The 26,996-nt window shown below is 43.0% G+C and overlaps 1 protein-coding gene across 1 annotated transcript; it reads right to left on the minus strand.

Moving 5' to 3' along the window:
* Positions 1–3: 3 nt before the first annotated feature.
* On the minus strand, positions 4–26,996 carry NSG1 (neuronal vesicle trafficking associated 1). Its single transcript, XM_074992483.1, has 5 exons — positions 26,539–26,996; positions 25,787–25,920; positions 18,069–18,185; positions 7,453–7,563; positions 4–209 (listed from the first exon to the last, which is right to left on the minus strand). The coding sequence occupies exons 2-5, from the start codon at positions 25,913–25,915 to the stop codon at positions 9–11; spliced, it is 558 nt and encodes a 185-aa protein (XP_074848584.1). The 5' UTR covers positions 25,916–25,920; positions 26,539–26,996; the 3' UTR covers positions 4–8.

A 26,996-nucleotide genomic window follows, 5' to 3' on the forward strand; every position in this document is an offset into this window, starting at 1 on the left:
TAACCACACTAAGTTGATTTCTCAGCTGCTTCAGTCTCCTGTTCAGACAATTTTTCTTCTGACAGTATTGTCATCCATGGAGACACTGAGCGCGTGATGGTTTGTTTGGCCAGATTGTAGTGATTTATGACCGTGTAAAATTTCCCTCGGGCGCTGGAGTCTTGTTCAGAGTAGTAGTTCTCTAATCCAGCTGGAATGCACTGATTATTCTGGAAAAAAAAAATCCACCACTTATGTTAGATAGTGTTCCAAAGACACTAAACAGGGAATTGCTTTTCTTGTAGTCTACATGAGAGGCTTTTCCCAGCAAAACTGAACTTTTGTTGGGAAAAACCACGGAGCACCTACATGCAAAATATGCTTTGTCAACAGTTTGTTGACAAAACCTGGCACATCTGCAGGCAGCATTATACCTCTCCCCATTGAGGTATAATGCTTCTGTTGACAAAACAGCCACGTAAACACTGCAGGGCCCTTTTGGTGACAGACAGGGCTTCTGGTTCATGGGGCAGCCCTGTTTGCAAAGCTTCTGGTCAGCGGTTCTGGCGAGAGAAGGCTGGGCAGTCTGGCTACTCTCTGTCACCAGGGTGGATTGCTCTTTTGATCTGCTTTTATGTGTAGACGCAATCTGTCGACACAAGTTTTGCTGGGAAATCCCTTCTGACAGTGACATCTGTCAACAGAGGCTTCATGTAGCCAACATGAATAACTTCTGAAAGTCTATACCAGCAATGAAGGGTCCTGTGGTACCTTATAGACTAACAGAAAAGTTTTGGGCATGAGCTTTCGTGAGCATAGACTCACTTCATCAGATGCTGGTCTTGGAAATCTGCAGATGGAAATCTGCTCATGCTCATAACTTTTCTGTTAGTCTATAAGGTGCCACAGGACCCTTCATTGCTGTTACAGATCCATACTAACATGGTTACCCCTCCGATTCTGAAAGTCTAGAAGCAACACAATAGTATTGAATTGTTGTGATGGTCACTACATTATAATCTCAGGTGATACAAATTTTCTTTTGGAATATGTCACTATGACAACCTCTTAGGTCACGTCTTATTTTCATGACCCTTAGGGAAACAACAGGCATGCAATTGTATTCCACTCTACTTCCATACAGTACAGTTTTTATACAGACACACTCTAAAATAACAGATAACATCAAGAAGTCAAATTTAGTTTGCTACCCCAACAAGGTTTTGTTTTAAATGGGTCTACATTTCTACAACCAGCTGACATCTTTGGTACCTTGGTACAAGAGCTAGCCGTTAAAGATGCATGCAGGCAATTTAATCACCTGGTTTCAGACTGTGTTGGGTAAAAGCTAACATTCTGTTGCCAAGCTGTGAACATACTATGACAGTCTAAATGGTCTCAGGGGTAGCTGTGTTAGCCTGTAGATTCACAAACAACAAGCAGTTCTCTGGTACATTAGAGACTAACAAATTTATTAGGTTATGAGCTTTCAGGGGCAAAACTCACTTCCTCAGCGGAAAAATGGAGTAAACATTGGCACAGCCAAAATAAATAGCTCATGTGTACAAACCAAATACGTGGCTCACGTTAGGCTCTTCAGTCCACATCTAAATCTGTATTTGAAAATCTTGGGATACTGGGAACACTGCGTACATCCTTTCATTAGCTATTGGCTTGCTCTAAGCTACCATCCCAAAGATGTTGTGGTAAACAAGATTACCACTTGGTAAGACAATTTCAACTTTTCTTAGAAGGCTAGTGCAAGGTAAGATGATGAAGGGAAATGACTAAGAACAAACATTTTTTGCCAAGATACTGGTAAATACACTACTCAGATCAGTCTGAAGAATGAGTAAATCTAATTAGGTCTACCTCAGATGGAAACACATTTAAAAAGACAAAGTGTGATAAGTCTCCTTACAGAAAGAAATACTGATGTACTATGCATATACACAATACACTGCATTAGCATTCTCTCAGAACTCCACAACCGTAATGAAATACTGGGGCAGCAATTCTCAGGCCCAACAGAGGGCATGTTAAAGCTGCAATCTCTGACTGGACATACCACTTTTCTGTTTGTCAGAATTATTACCTTTAGTAGAAAAAGAAAGTGGTTTTTAAGTAGGTACCAGTAACTTAGATCTCCCCAAACATCTTGATGTTTAAGAGACAGACGAAAAATAAAAAAACTGGGAGACATAATGGAAGGTATTATATAACTTGTGCCGTAAACTGCTGTGGTAGAACTTGCAGGAGATAGCATGGGGGTAGTATTTCTGGGGCCAAACACTAAACTGAAGGAAAAAGTAAAGGCAACCCAAAACCACATGGCTGTACATGCTAGCTCTATCAGAAAGCATCAGAAGAATAAAATATCATAGTCGGTCTGACAAGTACTGGAGGCACTGCTACCAGCGGCCATTTGAGTGAACAACCTTTAGAAAGCCATAATGATTTGTAAGAGCACATTGTAATTGATGTTTTAGCAGTTCTATTAATCAGCTTTTACAAAAAGGCTGAATGCATGTCAGACTGGCAACATAAGACAAGGGGCAGTAGCTCTACTCTGCAAGATTCAATGTACCTAGATTCTCTGCTGTCTTATCACTCGTCTGGATCAAGTGTTCCCTCTAATTTTTTCCATCCCTGGGCAGAATAAATTTTATTGTATGCATCAAGGCATGTGCAGATGTGCACTACCAAGAGAAACATATGCTGCCCATTGACAATGGCTGTGGGCTCTCTGCAAATCAGCTGGGCGGCACCTAAATCTCTCCTGAGTGGCTGCCCAAGTGCACAGTTTAACAGAAAAAAGGCTAGATGTACAATTGGCTCTGTGGATTAAATCTTAACTGAAATCAATAGAAGTGGTGCTGCAGACTCCAAGGCGGCCAGAATTTCACCCCCCATCTGAGTGGAATCCTGTGCTCTGCATGGGTACAGTAGTCAATGCACTGTCATTGGGAGATGGGAGCCTTGGTGAGGCATGGCAAGGGCAACTCTGGGATAGCAATTAGTTCTCATCATTCAGCTACGGAAACTGTGTCATCTTCTGGAAGTATCTATTCTTATTCTGAAAAGCTAGGCCAGTTTACATTAGCACTAAAAACACAAAAAATGGCTAACATCCTTCTGCAGGTGGTTGTGTTGAGTAGCTAGCATTTATGATAGCTGTGCTCTCATTAATGACACAAGCTGGCACCTATGGTTCAGGTTGCCCAACTTCTCTCCATAGGTCCCTATTTTCAGTTGCTTATAATTCAGGCAAACAGTTAAAACAATCCATGGTGGGTATCCAACTCATCTGCATTGCCTCTTGAAATTACTAAATGGATAGAATCAAACACAATGTGCGTTATCAGAACCTTAACTGTACTGTTCCTTGGCTTTCCTCCACTTATACTGTGGTGTATCAACTTTAAAAGTATATGTAATGTTTATAGCATGCTTGGGGTGCTTTAGACATGAAAGTGTCTGCATACCTCTAAGTGACTAGAATGATTATTTCATTCATCAGCAGAATGTGCCAAGATGTAGGGAAGGAGACCACAATCCACTTCCCTCATCAAAACTGCAGGGGGTAAATGTGACTATCAGCATTGGAACCAAACCAAATCTACTTGCAGTACAATAGTTCTTACTTAATCATAAACAATGGCTTTCCCAAATGGCATAATGTCCCCTTGTAAGGCACAAATGTACACAGCACGTGGGAGGACAGCTAAAGACACACCAGCTAAAGACTCCCTCTTGACTGGATTCTTACTTGAAATGAAAGGAAGCAGGCAATGCACCCACTGTCTTGCCCAGCCCAGCATCCTTGAATGTTTCCTACCAGTAATGTACTGGTTGCAGCCACCAAAGGAGTTCCAGACTGTAAATGTACTGTTGGGGCTAGTTCCAGGTTTTTACTTGTCCTGCAGCCCTTCTCTTAGACTGCAGGGTGATGTCCCAAACTTTTTATCCATGTGCCCAATTCTCAGCTTATGTAAAGAAAAACACAGGGTGACAGAGAGGGGGTTGTGTGTCAAGTCTGGGACACCAGTCTGGGACACCAGTCTCCCACACAGCCTCCTGCAGTAGCTAGTCACAGACAGAGCTCTTGATGCCTGTGGCAACTGTGGTCTCCAGCTCTCCTTGAATTTGGATATGTCAAGATGGTTCTTCTTTTAAGGGTGGGCTGCACTGATGGCCTCAGTGCTTCCTTTAGGAGGAGATTTTATTTAGCTGAACTAAAGTGTCAATATTGAGCTTCAGACAGAATGTGCAAGGCTGTGCTGGTCTTTATTGAAGTTGAAATATATGTCTATATTGAAATTGTTTTGATCAGTTGTCTCTGGGTTCAATAGAAGACGAGCACTCAGGCATCTGGCTGAAAACTGCTTTGGGCTATATTATGGTAACTATCTCCTGGAGAAACTGACCCAGGCTGTTTAGATGAGAGTGGAATGACATGTCTCCAGCTGAGACTCCTGTAAATCTGATGTGTGTGTGTGTGTGTAGCTAGGTAAGACTGACATTACCTGATCAGAGGCCTTCAGTGCAGTTAGTGCTCCATGTAATGGTCTAAGCAGCTGTACTATTGCTATGGCAGATGACAGTGTAACATCTTTAAGTGCACACAGGCACTTTGAAGCCTCGGATCCACAGACCAACATAAAAGGTGTGAGACGCTGGAGATTAAGGCATCCATTAGTAGGACTGCCCACCTCAGCCAGGCATCAATTCAACAAAGGCCTAGAAACAAGTTGTTTCAGTTTGAAGATGCCCCACAATGTGTTGGCATCAAAGCAGAGAAAACTAAGTTTTTGATTTAAGGATGTGGCAAGTATGCAAATATATCCCATGGCCAGTGTTCCCTGATAGCTGAGCACTTTGGTGGCTACCCAAGAGTGATTCAAATGCCACCCATCTGATTAGCAGAGCACCCACAGCCAGCAGCATGTTTCTACTGATGGTGTGCAGTGCTCATAGCAGAAGTTATTCTGAACCGGGATGGAAAAATATTAGAGGGAACACTGCCCAGCACCTAGAACTATTGTATCCTAGCTTTGGGGAAGTCAATGCAAGAGAACTTCAATGCAGGCAAAGACAGTATAGAGAGTCTTCCAAAGAGCTGCATGGTCAATGTAAGAGCATTACCAAGTAATCTTCGTTGACGTAGACTTTTTATTAGTCTCACAACATGACATTTGTGGAAAGCTTTGCCTGATCCTCCAGAAAAGAGGCACAGGCACCTCCAGAGAGAGATGAGTCAGCATTGTGTCAGGTTTAGGCCTCATGACATGCAGATCAATTACTGCATGGTAGCTTTGATAGTCTGGATTTATCTCAAACATACTGGTTTGTGTTCCCTTCAATCAAGAGATGGTCATAAAGCTAAACGTCCTTTTGGAAATTGTCTCCATAAACCCCCACCATTGAGACAGTAACAAGCACCAATAAGGGTCTTTGCATGAATTATATGTATTAGTGCATTAAAGAGCCAGAGAGCTTTGAGAGCCGTGGGAGATCCCACCTGTCTTTTGTTAGAAGGACAAAACGAAGAGTAGGAATCCAGTCAAATAATATCCTCAAAAATGCCAAGTAGAGGCAAGAAGTTCTCCCTACATTGAGTAGGGAAGGTAAGAAAGGCAAGCAAAGACAAAAAAGAGGACAAGGGACAGCAATTCAAGAAAGGGAAGATTCAGAGTGGTTACTGATGAGAATGTGACAAATCTTCCAGGAGGAAATTATTATTATTTTATTTCAGTGCCACGTAAGCCCAACAGACAGCATTCTGGGCACTGCACAAAGATGGTGAAAGCTCTCTGGCACACGGACTGTTTAAATATTGTCTCCATTTTAAAGATGAGACACAGGTACAGCGAAATCAAGTGACTTGCTTCAGGTCACACAAGAAGTCTCCAATGCAGAAATAGTAGCTTACATTTGATCTCCTGAGGCCCTGAACTCCAGCACAGTTGCCAAGCAGAAGTATTTTCCTCTGTGCCACCAGGAAACTGTTGCTAATACTTCACAACATAGGCTGAATTTGTTGATTCAGTGAGATCAGCTGACTAGCAGCAGACTGCTCACTGGATATAGCTTTGGCATAAATGATCCTGTTCCTACCACAGCTGTTTGAGCAGCTAGTTGCTAGGCCTCTCGCTGATCAGACCCATGAGACCAAATTCATGCCTCCTCGCCTGGTTCCTACTTGGTGCGTTACCATGTCCTCTTCATCACTGCAGCTCTGGCTGTGACCACTGACCACAACTGTAGGCTCCAACCACTAAGTCAGACCACCCACATTACAGGGCCTGATGGGCCAAGTCAAATGCCTTAACCACAAAATCATTTATTTACTTTAAAAGAGAATTTAATTAAAAAAAAAGTAAATTAGATGTCAAAAATTAGCAACGCAATAAGCAGAGAGCCTGGAAATGGGGAGAAGTTGACAAGCAATAAGAAGGCAAGCCCCATCCTGCAGATGGTAACAGTGGTGAATTTAGAAGTGAAATAAATCACACTGTTCATCTGCATGGTCAGAGATAAGTCACCACATTCTTGTGATAATTGATTCCAGTTCCACTCTCTCTTTCTCCATTTTCTTCCTAATTGATTCAGTCTCTATAATCTTCATGGTACCTCTTAACCCTTTAAACATTAGGCATGTAATTACATTAGTAAAGCTGGGTTTTTTCCTATAAATACCTATTTCTCCTATGAACGTGTATTTTACAAGGTGGTAACTGTAGTATAAGAGCCTGTTTTTACACAATCTAATGACAACTTTCACGTATCTGTCACAAATCCAAAGTCAGAGCTGAGTCAAGATGCTTCATTCCGCATTTTAGATTTCTACAGTAAATTCTTTCATATCTGGCAGCCTCAAGACCATGAGAATAATAGAGAGGTATACCTACCACTGCATAATGCTAAAGAAAAACAAGATTAGATATTAAGAAGCAAATAAAAATGTATGCACAGTACTTTATTTACCAACAGTAGTTTTGTATATTGTATTTGTTGTATTTATTTGCATTTACTTTCACTATATTGTACTTATGGAAGATGTAACTAAAATTTACTTATGGTTAAAATGCCGGTTATTTGAGAGTTCCCGATGATAGAATGCCAGATATGAAAGAGTTTATTCTATCTTTGTTTCTTCCTATAGCCTACAAATTTGGGGGGAAATTGTGACATCCATCTTATAAACAACTGCAGGTGAAGATTTCCTGATTTTAACAGCACACGAATTAATAACAACATAGTCTCTCTCTGGAGTAGCAGCAAAAAATCTAGAATATTATGAAAATTATGAAATGGTAAGTAAGATGATAACTGCGCACAAAGAAAGAAAAAGCATTATTCTATAAAAATATATAAGTTATGCAAACACACACAACTTGCCCAAGGATAGGGAAAAAACAACAGAGACAGTTTGCATATTCCTTCTGTTTTTCTAGAATTTGTGTGAATTACCTTGAAAATAAATCCTTCCGGACAGGTATGATCATACTTGTAAACCTTGTAGACGACCAGAAATACAACACACGTTAGGAATGCAAGGGCAAAAAGAACCAGAACAGTTACCTGCAAACAGAAATAATACAACATTTGTGTTAGTAATACAGGACTTATTACATGATCATTCATTAATGTACTGTCTAGTATCAATGTGCTTTGCAATAAAAGAAAATCAAGCTTCCCCTATCATCTTCTGGAACCCGGGGCCTTTGTCATCTTGAGAGATGTCTTCACCCTATGAGACGAGAGAAAGGGGCCCAAATGATAGTACCGCCTCTTCTAGTCCAGTTGAATCCCGAACACCCCTTGGGATTAAACAGTATCCAACGTTAACAGCCCCAACTCCTCTAGTCCATCTCAGCAAGCTTCTTTTTTTTTTTCCCCCTTCAAAAGGGATTACCACCATCTTTGAGACCATCCAAGAAACTGTCAAACAGGGGCAGGATCCTTCTGAAAAGCTCCCTCCAGCTGATGGGGAAAGGGAACAGAGGTATTGTTAAAATGAAACCCTCGTTTAATATTGTACATTTTACACAGTTTAACTGTTTTCCCTTCTTTAAAAAAAGAAGGTAAAGCACTATTTTATGATGTGCTTTCTATGGTTCCAAACAAGCAAAGGTCGCTGTACACCAAACCCTAGACCCTGTTTAACATGATTTAAATGTTGGATAGTGACTATGTTAACGTCTTTGCACCATTCATTCCATCTAAATTATCACAGAGGGCCCTTGTAGTGAAAGGTTCTGTTGTCATATTTCCCTGTTCAGTAGGTCCTCAAGGCTGCTGGGACAGAATGAGGTGCTTTGGAGCAGTGGTGCCAGCAGTGTGGGGATAAGCTTAGTCTAGCTTGCATTAGATGCCATTGGTTAAACAAACCAGGTAAAGTCATGAGGCTCATCACTGGCTATCAGCCAAGACAATTAGAGATACAACCACATGGTCTGAGCATCCTCTCTCAGCTTCTGGCAGTGATAAGCTAAGGATGACACAGGATGAATCACCCCATGACTGCCTGTGCTGTCCATTCCCTCTGCAGTACATGACATTGGCTGCTGTTGGATACTGGGCTAAACAGACAATTGGTCTGACTCAGTATGGTCCTTCTTATATCCAATCCTGCACTTTAACTGCAAGTTGTGCATTTAGCTGAGGGGCTATTTCTGACACCTCTGACTGAAGCTCTTCCAGGAGTTTTTTCCCCCTCCAACAAGACAATGTCAGTTTCTTAAAAGAGCCTATTAATACCTCCAGTATTGCTTTCAGTTGTCACTGGGAGATTGATGCTGATTATAGGGGAATCCAGGCCAATCCTGGGGGCTTGATCACCCTACTCATGATCTCATTCAGAGCTCTGGGTGCTCAGCAATTCTGCAGATCAGGTCCTAAATGACTTGCCCATTGTCACACAGTTCACAACTGAAAATAGATCCCAGGTCTTACCACTACCCTACACTTTATTATAGAATATATTATGTAACCCAGTGATTCCCAAATGTGTTCCGTGGACACCCAAGGTTCCCGGAAGTGAAAATAACGATTCTGCAAGAAAATGATCAGGGGTTGGGAACCTGTGGCTCTAAGGTGCCATTTGCAGCTCCTACTGCTGACTTGTCTGTGGCTCTCTGCTCTGCTGCCACTGAAACAGTACAACTAAATTTAATTGGTGTAACAGCCATCAGGCAATGGGAGGGATCCAGCCATTAAACCAATAGAATTTAGGTCCATTATTTCAGCTGTGGCAGGGCAAAGAGCCCTTCACTTACAAAGCAGCCAGCGCACATGCAATGGGGGTGGGACAAGGGGAGCCAATGGCTATCTGGAAAGGGAGCCAGGTGGGTCCTGTGGGTCCTGCACTGTCCTTGCCTTTCATTGGCTGTGACTGGCCTGTCATGTTGCCATAGAGTAGCCAAAGAAAGTGGGCCCACGGGACTAGAGTTGGAGAAGCAGCGATGGCTAAAGTAGGTTCATCTGCCATGCTGGGTGAGATAATGGGAGGAGCTAACGGGTGTAGTTTGTTCAGGTGGGGTGAACAGGTTAGCCCCAGGGGCCAGTTTGGGCCTGAGGCAGGTTATTACCTGAAGGATGGGGGCAGTGAGGATTGGAGCTGAGGGAGGTTAAGCCATATGAAAGACTGTTTTTAGGGGTTCAGCAAAATTCTTTAGTGTTTAAAAGGGTTCCGTGGCCAAATAAAATTGGGAAAAACTGATCTAATCTATTTCATAATGGCCATGTCTACACTAGCCCAAAACTTCGAAATGGCCATGCAAATGGCCACTTCAAAGTTTAATAATGAAGCACTGAAATACATATTCAGCGCCTCATTAGCATACGGGCGGCCACAGCACTTTGAAATCAATGCAGCTCGCAGCCGCGCAGCTCATCCAGACAGGGCTCCTTTTCAAAAGGACCCCGGCTCCTCTGAAGTCCCCTTATGCCTATGAGCAGATGGGAATAAGGGGACTTCAAAGTAGCCAGGGTCCTTTCGAAAAGGAGCCCTGTCTAGGCGAGCCGTGTCAATTTCGAAGTGCTGCGGCCGCCCACATGCTAATGAGGTGCTGAATATGTATTTCAGTGCCTCATTAGTAAACTTCGAAATGGCCATTTGCATGGCCATTTCGAAGTTTTGGGCTAGTGTAGACATAGCCAATGGCATTCAAAGGTGAGTTCTTATTCCTGTGAAACTTGCCATTTACAACTGTGCTATGCTTCCAAACCCCAATCATAAATCTGTTAGCTGCTTCAACCCAACCCGGTGTCTTAGCCTCGTCTCACTCTGCTCCCTTTGAAGATACAAGGTGCTCCTTCTATGTGCCCACGAGTTCACATACGAGAAAGGGAATGAAGAAGGTCCTTAGAGCTGAACTCCCCTCAGTTCCATCCAATTCAATCGTCATCTTCTATAGCCTAACGAATACCTCCTCTTCCAAACAGCCAAATTTCTCCTGATCACACAATACCCCTCATTTTGATACCCCAGAACCTCATCCAGTCACCTGACTGGAAAGTCACTCCACCCACACAATGGATCCTCCCCATGCAATCCCTGCCCTTAGAGCAAGTCTCACCCTCTGCCCATCTGAAACCACATTTGAGTCCCATGGCCACCCCCTCAAGAACAAACAACTGCTCTCTGCTTTGAAGGGTGGGAGGATAGAGGCAAAGGACTGAAGCAAGCTACTCCAGTCACACTACTGCTTCCCTACACCCTAGGTTTTCATCCTTTCCCTCACCTATGGGAGGGGTCTTTTCTTCCTCCCACAGGGGTCCTGACAGCAGTTCATACTGAGTGGCAGTGGGAGGGGTAGAAATTCTGGTACAGACAGCTGTTCTTTTCACCAAGGGGACTCTGCATCTCTTCTAGTCATGGCAGCCAATTGGCAGAGTGCCTGAGATGTCAACACAGTGGGAGTGGAGTATTTGTGTGCTATGGAGCATGCATGCCTGAGTACTCTCCCGGGAAGCATTTGGGTCTTCACCATTACACAGGAGTGATTACCCCTTAAAATAACTTTTAGAAGTACGAGAACAGTTCATGTAGAATATTTCTATTTACATTGTTCTTTAGAAGAAAAAAAACAAAACACTACAATCAAAACCAAAATGTTGAGCCTCACTCAAGTGAGTCCTTTTCAGCTGGTTTTAGAGAGAGGTGGTGTGGCATTGCTCAAATGGAAGAGGTGACAATATATTAAGCATAGAACAGATTTTGGGACGCATTTTAAGCGTAAGTCTAGCTGGAAGTGGTAGCAGGTGACAAAAGGGGTAAAAGGAGCTGATATGCACAAAGCCGGCCCACCTCTCCAGCACAGGTCACTTATGTCAGGGATGGAACAGGGTTCAGAAAGCAGGAAGTTTCAGTCAACTTCTGGACAGCACTGGGAGAAAGTAAATAGCAGCTCTACAGCTCCCAAGAAGACTCCTGGAAGGCTTCAGGGAAAGTACTCTCAACAAGCTCAAACTGATCCTGCAAGGAGACATCAGTCTCTGGCATACTGTCTGGGCAGGACAACTTCAGCAAGCGCCCAGGTGAGCTATCAAACAGGTGATACCACTATCATCAGCCCCTCCTGAAGTTAGGGAATAGGGAACTATACTGAAAGGACATGGCCCATGGGGCTCCAGGCTCCAACTTTTTTCTAAACACAGACTATTCAGCTCTGAGACCCCTCTTTATGCATAGAGGTTCCCTACCAGTTTTGGAGCAGCCAGTCAGCAGGAGGTGTTTGTCAGTAATCTGAGAATTGTGGCAGAAGCCCACTACAGTAAATAGAGGCAAGAAAAGACTAAGACTATCAAATGAACAGAATTAAACATTTGAGGAGTAAGGGGGCTTTTGGAAGTGGGGTTTCCTTCTGAAAGGGCCCCGTTTACACAGCGAAATCTCGCAGGATTATGCAAATGAGGTGTGAGATATTTAAATCCACACTTCATGTGACTATTACCCTTTGCTTATTACCATGCCCCTTCCGGAAGAGAGGGGGCCATACAGACGGAGACAAGAAGTCTGACAAGCAATGGATCCGATGCAGTGTTACAAGCTCTTATTAATCTTCTCCCTACAAGTCAACGGTATAAAACATTCTCCAATTGTTTTGACCTGTCTCCTTCACTATTACAACTGCCTTTTCTCTTACTTTGGTGTTTACCCTGCTTCCTTTCAACCAACCCGAAGTGCTACTGCAAAGGTATCCACTGCTCCAATGCACTCTGCCCTCTTCAAATCCCAGACTACTTTTCCATCCCATTCTGAATTAAATTGAACCACCTTAGCTAAAAGTCAATTTGTTTCAATGCCATGTTCAGTTTAGCTCACATTTCTGTTCTATTCTCCTTTCGTTGTTTCTTTGCTTACTGCTCCTTTAGTCTTCATAGCCACACCATGTGTCCAGCTGCCCCTTTCTCTCTAAAGCCTTTTGTTAGCCCAGTCTATCATGCTTCTCCCCAAATTTTTCCTTGAAACCACAAATCCTTAAGGAGCCATATGCATCCAACTCCTCCCCTCCTAAAAGCATTTATCTTAGTAAATGTGGAACTAACAGAGCATGTTTGGTTTCTCTGTTCAGTGACTTGGTTAGGGCAAACCTTAAAAGTTGATCTTGGATCCACAATTCCAGCTATGGCAGCTGAGTATCTGAAATTGACACATCTAAAATCAACTTATCTGGCCATCTTCACAGAGGGAGGTCATGGACCTCCCTTACTCCTTGCAAAAATGAGGAGTACAGGAGTGACTGTCAACCCGAGAGTTCAATTTCATGTGTCCGCACTAGGCACATGAAATTGAACCCTGGAAATTTGACCCAGACCGGGTCAATCTCCCCATAAGCATAGACATACCCTGTGCCACATTCTATTCCCCAGTCTGTATCTCCATATTAAGCAGTTTAGATTTTAGACTCTGTGCAACAGGAACCTTGTTTCTGATTGGTCAGTAAGGCAGCCAGCCTCATAAAAAGATTGAGAACAAGTATTTACCTTTCATCCAAATGACTCAAAACCTATACATAAGCTCTACTTACCACTAAAATGCAGGTATGCCTGGGAGGAAATATGGCAACACTGCAAAACTATTTAGGCCATTTTTAAGAAAAGTCTATTGTTACATAGGAGAATTTTAGGCAGGCAAAATGTAATTATGTAAGACTAAGTCTGGCTATAATACAGTAGATTAACACTTCTGTAAAACATGCCAGGGGCTTCTAACCAAATGGTCATCGTGACCATTTGCCCTCTTGACTGACAGGCTGCACCTTCCACAGCACACAGATCCCTATCATTATGTTAGGTCATTGGTTCAGGACTGACTTGGTAAACTGAAAGAGAATCACTGGTGATATCTGCTCCTCCCTTTATGTGACACTTAGGCTTTCCACAGTGATCTCTGAGCCCCAGGAAATCTCTTTGTGCCAAGTGGCAGAAGAAAGAGAGGAGAACGGGGCAGAGTTTTACAAGAAACCTGAGTCATGTATATACATAATAATAAACTAAAGAGCAGCCTGCAAGTTCTCTCCCAAGAGCCACTAGTCATTGTAATTGTTGTGAAATGTACACACGCAACTTCTTAAATAATACCTGTATCTATATTGGAAATTATGCTCTTAAAGCCAGGTGATCCGCCTCCAACATTCTCTCTCTAGGCTTCTCTACCCTTGATACACTACAGTGGCACAACTGTAACAATGCAGCTACACTGCTTCAGCACAGACATAACTTATGCAGACAGGAGGGGCTCTCTGTCACTGCAGATGATCCACCTCTCAAAGGCAGTAGCTAGAGCGGGGGGGGGCAAAGTGGGTAGGGTGGGAAGTGTTGAAGTCTGGAGGTAGCCAGAAGGACACTCTACTGTTGTTAGAGCATTGCCATCGCTAAGAGAAAACTTACTGAACTGAGGGATGGTCAACCTGTTGATGGATCAGGTAAGATGTTGTTACAGTCCCATTTTGCAGCTGACATTAAATCTACTGGCTCCCATTCTAAGTAAACACCACTCAATTAGAGACTATTAAAGTGATGTTGTCTACTCGATATTATCTAAAAATGCAAAAAAAGCAGTTGCCCCAGAACTCCTCTGCCCATTTTTGTGCTTTTAAAATGGCAATCTGACTGGAAAAAATAAAATTCTCCCCCATTGCTCTGGAAAAGACTTGCACAAATAATACCAAGACATAACCAAGGAGCCAATCTTATGAATATTTACATATATGAGTTGTTTCTCTGAAATCTAAAGAGCTACTCACGTGAATTAAATATTTGCAGTTTACAAGCCTGAAAAACTAGACACAAAAGCATTTAAGCACATGCTTATCTTAAAAAAAATGCTTTGCTGAATAAGGAAGGAAGGAACTACTCATATACTTACGTGCTTTGGTCAATTGGGGCCAATTTCCCAACAAATCCGCAATGTAACCAAAAATAAACTGAAACATATTTCTTGTCTTTAGAGAAAGCCTTGGTTGCAGGATATGAGAGAAACAAGACGAGGGACAAGCTGTGAAGTTTGAGTGCTCGTCTCTTCCACCAACACAAATTGGTACAAGAAAAAGAAATGATTGATCACCTCACCCACCTTCTCTCCCTTGAGACAGAAATGTCATTCTTAGGTTGATTGTGTCTCTAAGTAGCTCAATAATGAAACCTTTTAAGAATATTATATATATTTGCATTTCTTCTCTCTATTAAAATACATTATTGAAGCAGTAGAAAAAGATAAACTGTAGAATTGAATCATGAGAATGGATTTTTTTTTAAGGAGTATGCCTCTTTTGCTTTCCCATAACTGCATGTAAACATTTAAACAACAACAACCATTTGTTACTTAATGGCACATGACTTGCACCATATGCTCATGCTGCAAATAGGCTTCAGGCTCTGCCTGTGTAGTTTGATGTTCACATAGCTGTCAGGGATAATGTCTGAAGAATTCATCTGCTGTTGTAAATGTCCACGTGCGGTTTCGCACTGCTTTTTTTGTTTTTGTTTTTTTAAGGCTTCAAATGTACTGGGGAAACTGAAACATTTACTTTCCTAAGTACTTAAAGTGCTCCTCTACCAAGTTTTCTTTCACAGAAGGTAAAAGAATCATCTGTCCCTTGTGCTTGAGTGTACCACATTATTTCTGAAACCATTGTATACAGGAGTTCAACAGGAGGAAGATTAAATGTTGAGTGTGAAATCCTGGCTCCTCTGAAGTCCTCTGAGAGCCATAACTGATTTCAGTTGAATCAGGGTTTCATTCCTAAGCGTCAATGCACCTCAATTCTGACCTTCAGTAACTTCTTCTTCCCACAATTCCTACCATAGGTCTCTTGTGAGCTGACACTGCCAGACTTGTAGAGTTATGTGCAGTTATTCTTTGTTGTGGTATATTTATTGGACACCAGATAAAAAACTTCCACCTGTAATTCCATTGAAGTTAGGTTTCTAAAGGGGACAGAATAGTTTGCCACATTTCCCTGCAATAGTTTCACAGACGTCTATTCACACTCAAAACCAGCCATTTAAATTCATACCCATACAGGAGTGATTACTTGAGGAAAACCAGAACAGGATTCTCATATACAAACAACATTCATATTCCTGTCCATTTTGGAGTTGAACCAAATTCTGATTTCAGTTGTATTGAAGTAACTGGAGATCAAAAAACAGCAAGAAGTCCTGTGGCACCTTATAGACTAACAGACATATTGGGGCATAAGCTTTCATGTGCAAAGACCCACTTCGTCAGATGGAAATCAAAATCTGGCTATACACAGCTAATTAATCTTTAGGGAAAAATTACACTTTAATTCTACTCCATAAACAATTTCAGCTCTATTATAACAGACAGTGTAGACTGAATGCAGAGAATATACAACTTCTTATTCACCCAACTGCTGAAACAAACGAGATATGTGATATGAGCACATACTGACTGCTTTACTTGTCACAATGTATAACTTCTTAAGAAGCATAGCTTTAGATGACTTCCACTACTGAATCCCAAAAATACAATCTGTTTTGTCCTTAAATAAGGGTTACATCTTGGAATACACATATGAATTATTAGTAAATGTGTTTGTTTATATTTTAGTGCAATGTTGTTTTTAGTCTGTAAAAAGCATATCCATAGCTGATGTACTAGTCATTAAAAAAGCTTCTCAAACTTATTCATTCACACAAACCAAAGTCAATATTCAATCAGTTAAATAATGTGTTTTATAATTATAACAAATATTTAACTTTCAAACAAACCTCCTTTTGCTCTCTCAGAATCAACAGCAGCAGTTAACATGATGGTTCACAATTAACAAGGACCCAGGAGGAAACCCCCCCAATCTCTTTTTTCCTATCTGCATATTTATGAAATTTCATCAATTATTCATGAACTGTTTAGGACAGAGTGGTGAGTATGACAATCATCTCTGATAGAGAAGCAGTTAGGCCCTTCTAAAATGCTACGAAGCAGCATAACTTAATCCTAACACTGCTATAAGGAAACAGAGGAACATTAGGGCTTTATTGTTTTGTATGAAACTACTGTTCTCTATTAACTAAACACCAATTCTCCTAACTGGTCAACCCTCCATGGCCTCCCTGGAAACACAGACATACAGCCATAGTGTGATTCATCCTGCAATCCCCCAGAGAGAGAAACATCTTACAGAAGCCTCTCTGATGCAGCCGTTACCTAGCAGCACTACCTAGCAACCCTGCAGTTTGAGATTAATCCCCAAGTGGTAACTGTGAAGTCATATCTCAAAGACATTTTGTTTCAAGAATGCCATCTAAAAGTACATAAAAATGCAACATGAAAACACTCTTGCTTCTAACTGCTCAGCCTTACAAATTAGAAATGACTTCACCACAGTGTGAGACAAGCAATTTACCTGTTGCTTAGAGAGATCTTATTTGCTGAGCTCTCTCTCCAAACTGGCACAAAGATTGTAACTGTACTGCTGGCAATGTGCATATGGCTTGCTTTGATTTCAATCAAAGCTATCCATACAGTTCTGAGAGCAGATTTTGGCCCAAAGACCTTTCAGTGTCACTATTCATGCATGGCTGCTGTATTCTATTCTGCATGCCAAGAGCATGTTCTTCTCTTGATGTACCCTTTAAATTTCCATTGGCACTAACTGGAGTTGCACATGCGCATTGGGAAGAGAATATGCTCCTTTATTTCAGCAAACATTTTATCACCAAAATAAACCTTAAACCTTCCAGCCCTGTGTTAGTCTGTGCACTAAGCTGCCATCGCTCACCAAATATTTTAAAACTGTTTTCTGCCTGACCTTGATGCCTGTGCAAGCTGTCAGAGCAAAGAAAACTGAAGTGTGACAGAACCTGCATTGCTGCTGACACTTCTTCACTTTGCCTTGCTAATATGGCTCCAGGAACCCCACCATCCTCTACGGAGGGAATGATTCTTCACCCATTTAGTCTTTTGCATCCGTCACCGTACCTACATCACTGTGATATGGACACATTTTCACCAAGAAATGGACTTAGACCACCCACTTTCACTGAACAGGAACCAGAGGGTAAGAGTTTTCATGGTACCATCATATGAGGGAATACATCTGAACTAGTAAACTGATGGCAACAGCTTTATCACTAATCCCCTGAGCCATCAAATCACTAAGTGCATTCATATTCATCAACCATCACAGGGAAAAAAATTGGGAAAACGACTGCTCCTTTAAAAGAATATTTTCAATATGGTGAAAAAAGAGCAAAAAAAAAAATCCAATGCTTGTACAGTATTTCTCCTCTAAAGCTAATAGGAGTACTAGTCCCATAATGGGAGCTACGCATCCATAAGATACTCACCACTTAATCATGCTGAACTCCCATTGATTGAAATTTCAATGGGATTTTTGTCAAAGTAAGGACTGGAGTAATTGCATGTAAGGACTGCAGGAGATGGTCCTAATTACTAATGCTGACAATCTCTAGTTGCACTCCTTTTTTTAATATTTTTCTACCACACCTTTGTTATTTAAGTTCAGTTTTCTTTGGCTACAGTGAGTAATTGATTAGTGTACTTCTGTGACAATAACTGAGTTCTTAATACCATTAAAAGTCCTGCTTACCTTAAATCTTTCCGAAACGCCATCAGTGATGCTGATTGTGAATTCAGCTATTTTGGGAGTACGAAATTTTCCTTTCTTGCGTTCAGGTTCATACTCTGTTTTCGTTTTGACCACAACCTTATGAACAAAAAAAAATTACTACTAATTAGATCAACACACTCTACCGTTTATTTTCCCCAACACAACTAACTTTGCACTAGACATGGGAGTCTTCTGAGTCATAACTTTACATATGAAATAATCTAAAATTTCCCAATGCGATTAAAGGGAGGCATGCCACCATCATTCTGGAGTTCAATCCGCACCAGTGAAGAGCTGTGTCACCATCTACCCTGCAAACCTTGATACCTCCTCACAATACATTCCTCTTTTAACCTCTAACAAGAGCCACTCACAACCAGCCTGCAGAACATCCTGAGCGTCTGTACACTAGATGGCCCTGGCTCAGTGTCTCTGAGCCTCGGTTACTACTTGCAGGGTGACCCCACCGCACACACACATTTTCCCAAAACTTTGTATTCTACAATGTCCAGCCTTCTCCTGGACAGTTCAGAGAAATAATATTGTTTGGTTATTCCTCTAAAGACACATGCACACGCAAATCACAGCTTATTAAACCAGCCAGTTTAATAGATGCTTCCCCCTTTAAACATAATGCTGAGTAAAAATGAAAAATTATTTTATGGGAAAAATGAAAAACAACTTATTAACCAAACAAATATGTGATTGAGTTCAACTATAAAGGAATGGAGTCACACAAGAAAACCAAAACTAAATATTCTTCTAAAAGTCTAAAACAATCTAACAAGATATGAGCTTTATTCAAGCTAGTTTCTCTAACCAGCAGAGGTGCTGGAACAGTTTTTATAGTGGGGGCACTGGGAGCCACTGAACCATCTTTTACGGAATGGAAGCCACTTAAAGCCAGAGGGTGCTGCTGCATCTCTACACCCATAGTTCCAGCACTGTGCTAACCAGTCGTTCTTCAAGCCATGCGGGCTTTCCCTCAGTCAGGACCTTGCACAAAATACAGGGTGCTGGTCTCCCTTATCTTCTTAGGTGAACAATCTTTGCTAAGCAGGTTTCTCGTTTATATTCAGTTCCAAACCCAACCCTATCCCCAGATTTAGGGCCCATCCTTCTGAGACTGCCAGAAATATGGGTTCCACCTTTATTTTTATCTTTCTAAGCCCAATGAACTTGTTTCAAGCAGTAGGATGACCTCATGCTATTCTTTCGGTCCTGTGGGCTTCCCATCCCCTTTAGAATTTCTATGTAAATGGGGTTTCTATTGTTTCTAATTCCACCATGCTTAATCTATCTAGAGACAGGCTGATAGGAAGGAATGGCACAGCTTTCTGGGCATGCATATAAAAAGGATCTTTCATGAAGCAGTAATATTGCATTCAATTAGTTGATTTAACAGCTTATCACTTGAGGTACAGCTCCCCTGTCCTTATAGGCCAATAAACCCTTGAAATGGATTCTTCTGAAAAGTAAAACCCAGACCAAAATTCTTCCTCCTGCAGGCCTGTCCCAACCAGTGCTGGCACCCCACCTTCCATGGGGGAAGCAGCTCCCAGTGAGAGGGCTGCAATGGAACATAATCTGTGGGGGTAGGGGGTTGCCCAGGCCAGAGAGCTGGCACCGTTTGCTGCAATGGCATCAAATCTGGGAGAGATGGGAACCCTGGAGCCAGGGAGGGAAGCAGGCTCCCCTGCAGCCTCAGCAGTGAGGTAGGGGGGCAGCTGGAGGATGGGGCCACTGGAGCTGGCACTGCCTGCAAACTTGTCCCTAGGCATATGCAGCAGGAGGGAGGCACGCGCAGTGATGGGCAGCGCAATCACAGGTCAGGGCAGCAGCTGTCCATAGAGAAGTGACACTTTGAAGGGGGAAGTACCACTTTGTTCCAGTCAATGATTGCGTGGCTGCCCCGTGCTCTGTCTGAGTCCCCCTAGCCCATGGAAGGTGATGATGCTGGGGGCTGCTAGAGCCCTGCTGCTGAGCCCAATGCCCCAAAGTTAGCGGTGCCCTACACAGCTGTGTAGGTCTGAGGATGGCCCTGTTCACCAGCATCCCACTTGTCAGTGCCTTTTTCTCGACCTCTTGTTAGCTTGATGGGCCTGTTTACTGCTTATATGTAAACTGACAGAAACAAAAACCCTTTATTAAACAGGTATATCCTGAACAACCTCCCAGCACATCTGGTTTACAGAGCTGAGTAGAAATACTACATATATTCATAAATCTTAATATCCATTGCGCACGTGTGTATGTATTATATTTTATGATATATATATATATATATATATATAGAGAGAGAGAGAGAGAGAGAGAGAGAGAGAGAGAGAGAGAGAGAGAGAGATACACATATATATAAAAATGCAAGAATATTAATGAGGCATTAGTTTTCAAATGATACGTTTTAAGACATATTTTGTACAAAGATTACGACAACAGTGTGTACAGTGTGAATGCTAGGGTGCTTTGGGTCACAACTACTGAACAATTTTTTTTAATTTATTTTATCTACTTCCACTGGCAAACATACCACCGATGCGAAACAAATAAATAGCCTTTCCCTATAATTTATAATTCCCTCATGGAGGACATAAACATTCTTAACAATTTTACCCTTTTTTGACTAGCAAATACTGATGAATTTCCCTTCCATGCGTTTGAGGAAGCTGAAGGGAGCATATAATTGAAAGACTTCCACAAATGATGCTATATTTGTGCGTATGTGCATGTAAGCAGATAAGAAATGCAACTGGCTAGCTCAATCCACTATTGGTTAAGATAAATATGATGTGGTGCTTATTTTTTTCTACATTCCTTTGGTATATTTTAAGAGTATGTATGACTGTTATAGTTCAGGGCAACTGCATCTGTATTTCCCCTCACTTGTCCACCAAAGGCACAATGCTCTCAGACTACCAGCTTCCACACTATTGTCCTTCTGGGTGGAGAGCTACATCTCTCTCTCATCTGACTTGGGGATTTCCAGGCTACACAGTCCCCCCTACTCCCCCGCCTTCACTGTGTTATTCCCAGCACAGACAGGTTGCCCAAGGACACTTACTTGCCTTCTCTTCAGAGACCAAGACTAGTACCACATACCACATGTTATACCATTATAAGGTACCACACAACACTTCCTATTGAAGCCTGTTTTATTCTTAAGGTAAAAAAGCACTACAGAGAAAAACAAATTAATAAATAAGCTTACTAGAGAACACCCTAACACAGAGTGTCAGGAGCAGTCCTTCACCTCCCTCACCCAAGGGGATTCTTTTTAGTTACAAGCTCATCACAGCTTCAGATCTGACCAAGCACACAGTCTTCTGGGGCCTCATTAGGTCCAGTCCTTCCAATCCTTCCCGAAGGAATGGGTCCCTCTGTGGACCATAGTCCTGTCCATCGGGGAGAAGGCCAAGAACCAATTTAAATCACGCTATATATACCAAAACTCTACTTTTGTCTGTTGGTTCCTGGAGAATCCAGTTATGCTCCTTTCTGTGGAGGTGTATTACAAAGGGCTGATAACAGAGTAAGTACACTAGCCTCCCCATTCTTATACAAAATAACACGTACAATGTACCCCCAAAGGTATTAATAGGATACTGTCAGTAAGCCACAACGGTCATCTCCATCAGCTTCAGAGGAATTCAACCACTGAAGTTTCAAGCCCGTGATTGACTGGATCAGCTAGTCAATTAAGAGGTCAATTAAAAATTCCAGCCAATGGCAACGAAGCAATATTTCTTCACAGCAGCACTCTGGAACTGAAAGAAGCAAAATGCCCTCCATAGGTCTATCCATCCATCCACCTACCATGTTCTGCATTGTTCTGTATGTATGCTGTAATATTTTTGAAGTACCAGGCTAGCTTTTTCAAATATTTACCTATGGTAATTACCTGCACATAAGCTTTCTCCTGAATTCCCATAAGGCCCTAAAAGCCCCAACCAATTCCAAGTCTTCATATCCATAAAATATTCCATACCTCAGCAATGTTCCTATTAATTTAATCTTCTAACGAATACAAATCTAGATTGCTTTATTCCTCCACAAAACTATGCTTCATCTTACCTGCCCCATCATAAGTCTTCTACAACTTTAATATCTTCTCTATAGCATCACTTTTAAACTGAACACATTCCTTCCTTTGTACAGACTCAAAGATCTGTTCAATATTTTGTCATACTCAAAAGTATAAGTCTGCATCCCTTTTGGTTTCAAGGAATAATATTGTCTTTAGACAAAACCCAAAGATAGCCATAGGAACTGTATACCTCTCAGAGCTGAACTGTGACACTTAAGCCAGAGCCTGAATTGAGAGCCTTCTCTGAAACAGTGTCTTGATTATGTGACAGTTTAGGCCCAGTGTCACCAAACTTACATGATATTTTTAGCATATTATATGGTTGTGCTTAGTGTTGAAAACTATTTTCTATGCATCTTATTTTCATTTTCATTATAATTCTGTTCAGTGAATCAAGGTTTTTGTATTTTTCCCCCCATTTTAAACCCCCTTTTTCATCATGTTGCATAATTTCAGGCATTCAAAAAAATCACATTCAATTGATAGCGAACATAGTTTTATCTGTTTGGTTATATAAAGTTTTCTTTTGTTTAACATGACCAAAATATACTGAAATTAATTCAGTCTTTAATTTAGAAACTGTCAAAAACCATCAATTCTAAACGTTAGTTGCTGTTCTTCACAAAGTTTTTATGCTTCACTGCCACACCAGAGCTTTGTAACTGCGTAACAACTTTAGATGGGTGAAGCATATACTTACCTTTATTACACAAGACTACAGTGCCATTTTAGAATTTGATGTCAGTAATCCTTACAGGAATCTTTAATATGAGCTCTATTAAAAATAAGACATTTAAGTCTGTATCAGTGACCTATAAGCTCAGAAGCATCTTAAATAACTGGGGCGAACTTGGCACAAAAGGGACCCTTGAGGTCTATGGAATACTCTACTTGGCTACATCTACACTAGGCCACTACGTCGAAGTAGCCTATTTCGACGTAAGAATATCGAAATAAGCTACTTTGACGCATATCATCTACACGTCCTCCAGCGCTGGTGCCATCGACGTTCAACGTTGAAGTAGCGACGGAGAACGTCGAAAGGAGCTGCCCCGGAAGGAAATGTGGAGTGTCCACACACACAGGCGCTCCCCATTGAAATAAGGGGCCAGCAAAGCCCCAAGCCGCTCCCTTAAAGGGCCCCTCCCAGACACACTCGGCCTGCACAGCATGAGATCCACAGAGCCAACAACCCGTTGCAGACCCCATGCATGCAGCATGGACCCCCAGCTGCAGCAGACGCCAGAAGCCCTGGGCTAAGGGCTGCTGCACACAGTGACCATGGAGCCCCGCAGGGGCTGGACAGAGCATCTCTCAACCCCTCAGCTGATGGCCACCATGGAGGAACCAGCTATTTCGAAGTAGTGGGATGCAGATCGTCTACACACGCCCTACTTCGACGTTGAACATCGAAGTAGGGCACTATTCCCATCTTCGGATGGGAATAGCAATTTCGGTGTCTTGCCACCTAACATCGATTTCAACGTCGAAATAGCACACGGCGCATGTAGACACGACACGTGCTATTTCGATGTTGTGCCAGCTACTTTGAAGTAGCCGGGTAGTGTAGACGCACCCCTTGTGTGTTAAGAATGGCACAAAAAAAGAACGCACATACAGCTGGGCAATGGGGGAAGAAATGCTAATCAAATGTCTGAGTTCTCTATTCGGTCTTAGGTCCATATAAGTTGCCCCTTGGTTCTGTAATGGCAGTTCTGCCCGGTGCTCCTTGACCACGTACTAATCGAAGAACAATTCCCAATAGACAAAGCTAGCTCTTACTGACTTAGCTACAAAAACTTCTTTTTGGTGAAGAGGCTGCCCGTGGACCACAGAGATTCATGATTCAAGGGCTGCTTAGCAGCTGACCAACATAACAAGCCTACTCACAAGTTCAGCCTCTTGGTGCAAGACCCTGCTAACTGTCTGGTCACCAGCTGGTACACAAAATGACCAAAGCAACAGCTTTATTAAAGTCTTAGGGTCCGATTCTGTCCTCAGTATATGACACGTACACATGTAACTGTACAAAGAAATGACTTTCAGGCTTTGAAGCCACTATTGGGACTGATCCTCTGTAAAGGATGCGAAGTGGTGACCACATACAGAAAAAAATGTCAATGAGAGTTACACCCATGTAAAGGAAAGCATAAATAGACCCTTACTGACCACCATACACGAACATTTTAGACAGCTTTAGATTTTTTTTCCCTTTAGAGTAAGAATACATAAAATTTTCATGATATGCAACCCATGCCTACCACTTATGTAAGAACTGAGAGTTCAAAGATTACAAAGAAAATACTCACCACAAAATTTGTTACCAAATATATTTCATGAGCATTTGCTGGTTTGAGTCTGTGGCTGCTTATAGTATTTTTCAGTAGCAACAACGGAGACCATTAAGCTTTAAGTTACACAAATGAGGGAATATTTGAAAACAGTCTTCTTGAATCAGTCCCATTACGCCACATAACTGGTAAATGTCCTCAGATTATTTGCGCAGGTTAAGAAAAGTGTCCTGAGACTTCTGCATTTGCCCTTCCATATCAAAGCTTGTGTAATCAGGCTTTGCATGAAGGACCATTAAGCAGCAGTAAGGGAGGCAGAATACAAGCCTCTCCCCCAAGTGAGCAGGGTATGGGGCAGCAATACAATCTTTCTTTGATCCACATGCTAGCCCAGCCATGTCCACTACACTTCCCATTCGCCACATGTCGTCACCAGGACACCAAGATGTGGCAAAATGGAGCATCCTCCACCCACTCCGCACGTGCCCCACCAACCGGTGAGACAAGTGCATGGCAGCCACAGAGGCGGTGGCCTGGAGCGACTAGCACCACTCCAGCCACGTCTCTAGCCATGGGGCATCTCGCCTGGCTCAGCAGCTCTGGTGATTCGCTGGCAGTTGGGGATGTGTGCCTGGCTTCGGGGGGGGGGGGGGGGGTGTAATCCTGAAATTCATGTTGGACACCATTGTTCTAGCCCATAGGATACTAGCACACACACACACACACACTCTCCCCCACCCCACCCCACTCTAGCGTTTTGGATGAGAGGATGACTTAATTATCTCTTTCCTGCTGGCTTATCTGGCATCTGCATGGAACCCTTTCTGAGACATGCAGGTGGAACAGAAGTTCCCTGTGAGACTATTTTGCCTGGTCACACTGTAGAGTTCCAGGGCAATGCTTCCACACAGTAGAATGGTTTACAGCACGCGGAGTTGTATTTTGCAATGAATTTTCACAGTTGCATTATAGAGTCTAAAGAGAAGGGCATACAATTAAAAAAGACTATCACAAATAACCTTGCAAATACTTCATTGTATGCCCAAAGCAACAAAGAAAGCTAAATTTACTCATTGCTGATTTTTCAGTACCATATAATAGGTGTTTTAAATGACATTTAAATGAAAAATGTCTGACTTGCACTGACTTGTTTATGATTATCATTGGCTTCATTATTTTGTTCTCCTGACGAAACAGCCACTCCTTAAAATGACCTCTAATAAATGAGATTCCTGAAAACCCTACCACACAAATGGTTCTCCTTGTTCTTTGTGAGAAATCTGGGTGTGATTCTCTGCAGTACAAACTGGAGCCTACTGTACCTTATCAGGAGGTGGGAACTGTAGCTGATTGACATCCAGAGGTGTGATCAAGGGGATAGTGTCAAATCCATCCTCCAAGAGGGGTTGCTTTGCACTCTTCTCACTGAAATTATTCCCTAGTTTCACCATCCTTCCTGGATTAAAAAAAGAGAAAGATTTCCTGCAAGCCCACATACAATGAAATCCTTACCGATGATGTGCCTCAAACTCATAGCCTGGAAAAAATACACCTCCCCCCCACAACACACACACATATCCTAAAATACACCTTCTTCCAGTAAAATTTCTTCTGCTGATCTCAAGTGACCGAATTCCACTTTTTAACACTTTCTGAATGGTCATGAAGAAGGTTTAGGTTTTCAGTGCATGGCTGTTATCGTAACATGACCAATAAAACCGCGTACTCCTTCACAGCCGAAGGGTGACCCGCCTCCACGCCAGGCGAACCCTTTCTGCAAGCCCTGAATAACGTCAGTGAAAATGCAACATCTTTCGATGTAACGTGCCCGTCCGTCCATCCCACAGCCCCTTGCCCTGCTCCCGCCATAGACACAGCCTCCCCCCACCCCCCCGATCAGCCCAGCCGCACGGTCCCGATCCCTGCAACCCTCTGCCCAGCGCTCCCCCTTCCTCGGAGCGGGCCCACCTCCAGGGGAAGGGGCGAGAGCAGAGCGCCACCAGCAGCCCCGCACAGTCCAGCCCCTCCCGCCCGGGGCGCTCGCTGCCCACGGGAAGAAGCGGTTCGGCCTTACCCAGGCGGCTCCTGGGCCGGTCACTCCGTGCGCGGCGCGGCGCGGGCTGCTCCCAGCCTTGTGCTGTAGCGCTGGGAAATGGCGGCGCTGCTCGACCGCCTCTCCGGGGGCGCGGGCGGGACTGGGGGGGGGGGCGGCGGCGGCTGGCCTGGGGGCTAACGGGCTTGGGCGCGTTGCGAGCAGCAGCAGCAACGCCAGCAGCGCCTCCGCCGTGACGCACCCGCCGCCTCGTTTAGGGAGCTCCGAGCAGCAGCAGCAGCACAAAGGGGCTGCGCGGCGGGCAGGGGCGGGGTCCGCGCACGCCCGCCTCGTGGCGCGGCTGCAGCAGGTGGAGGCGGGCGCGAGCGCAAGGCTGCCCCTGCAGCCGCGCTACAGACGGGTGGGGCGCAGGGGCCGTCGGTCGGGGGCTGCGCGGCGACGGATCGTTTTCCCCGCTCCTAGCGGGTGGGGGGCGGTGG

The sequence above is a fragment of the Carettochelys insculpta genome, chromosome 4 (genome assembly GCF_033958435.1).
Source record: "Carettochelys insculpta isolate YL-2023 chromosome 4, ASM3395843v1, whole genome shotgun sequence".
NCBI classification, from domain to species: Eukaryota; Metazoa; Chordata; order Testudines; family Carettochelyidae; genus Carettochelys; species Carettochelys insculpta.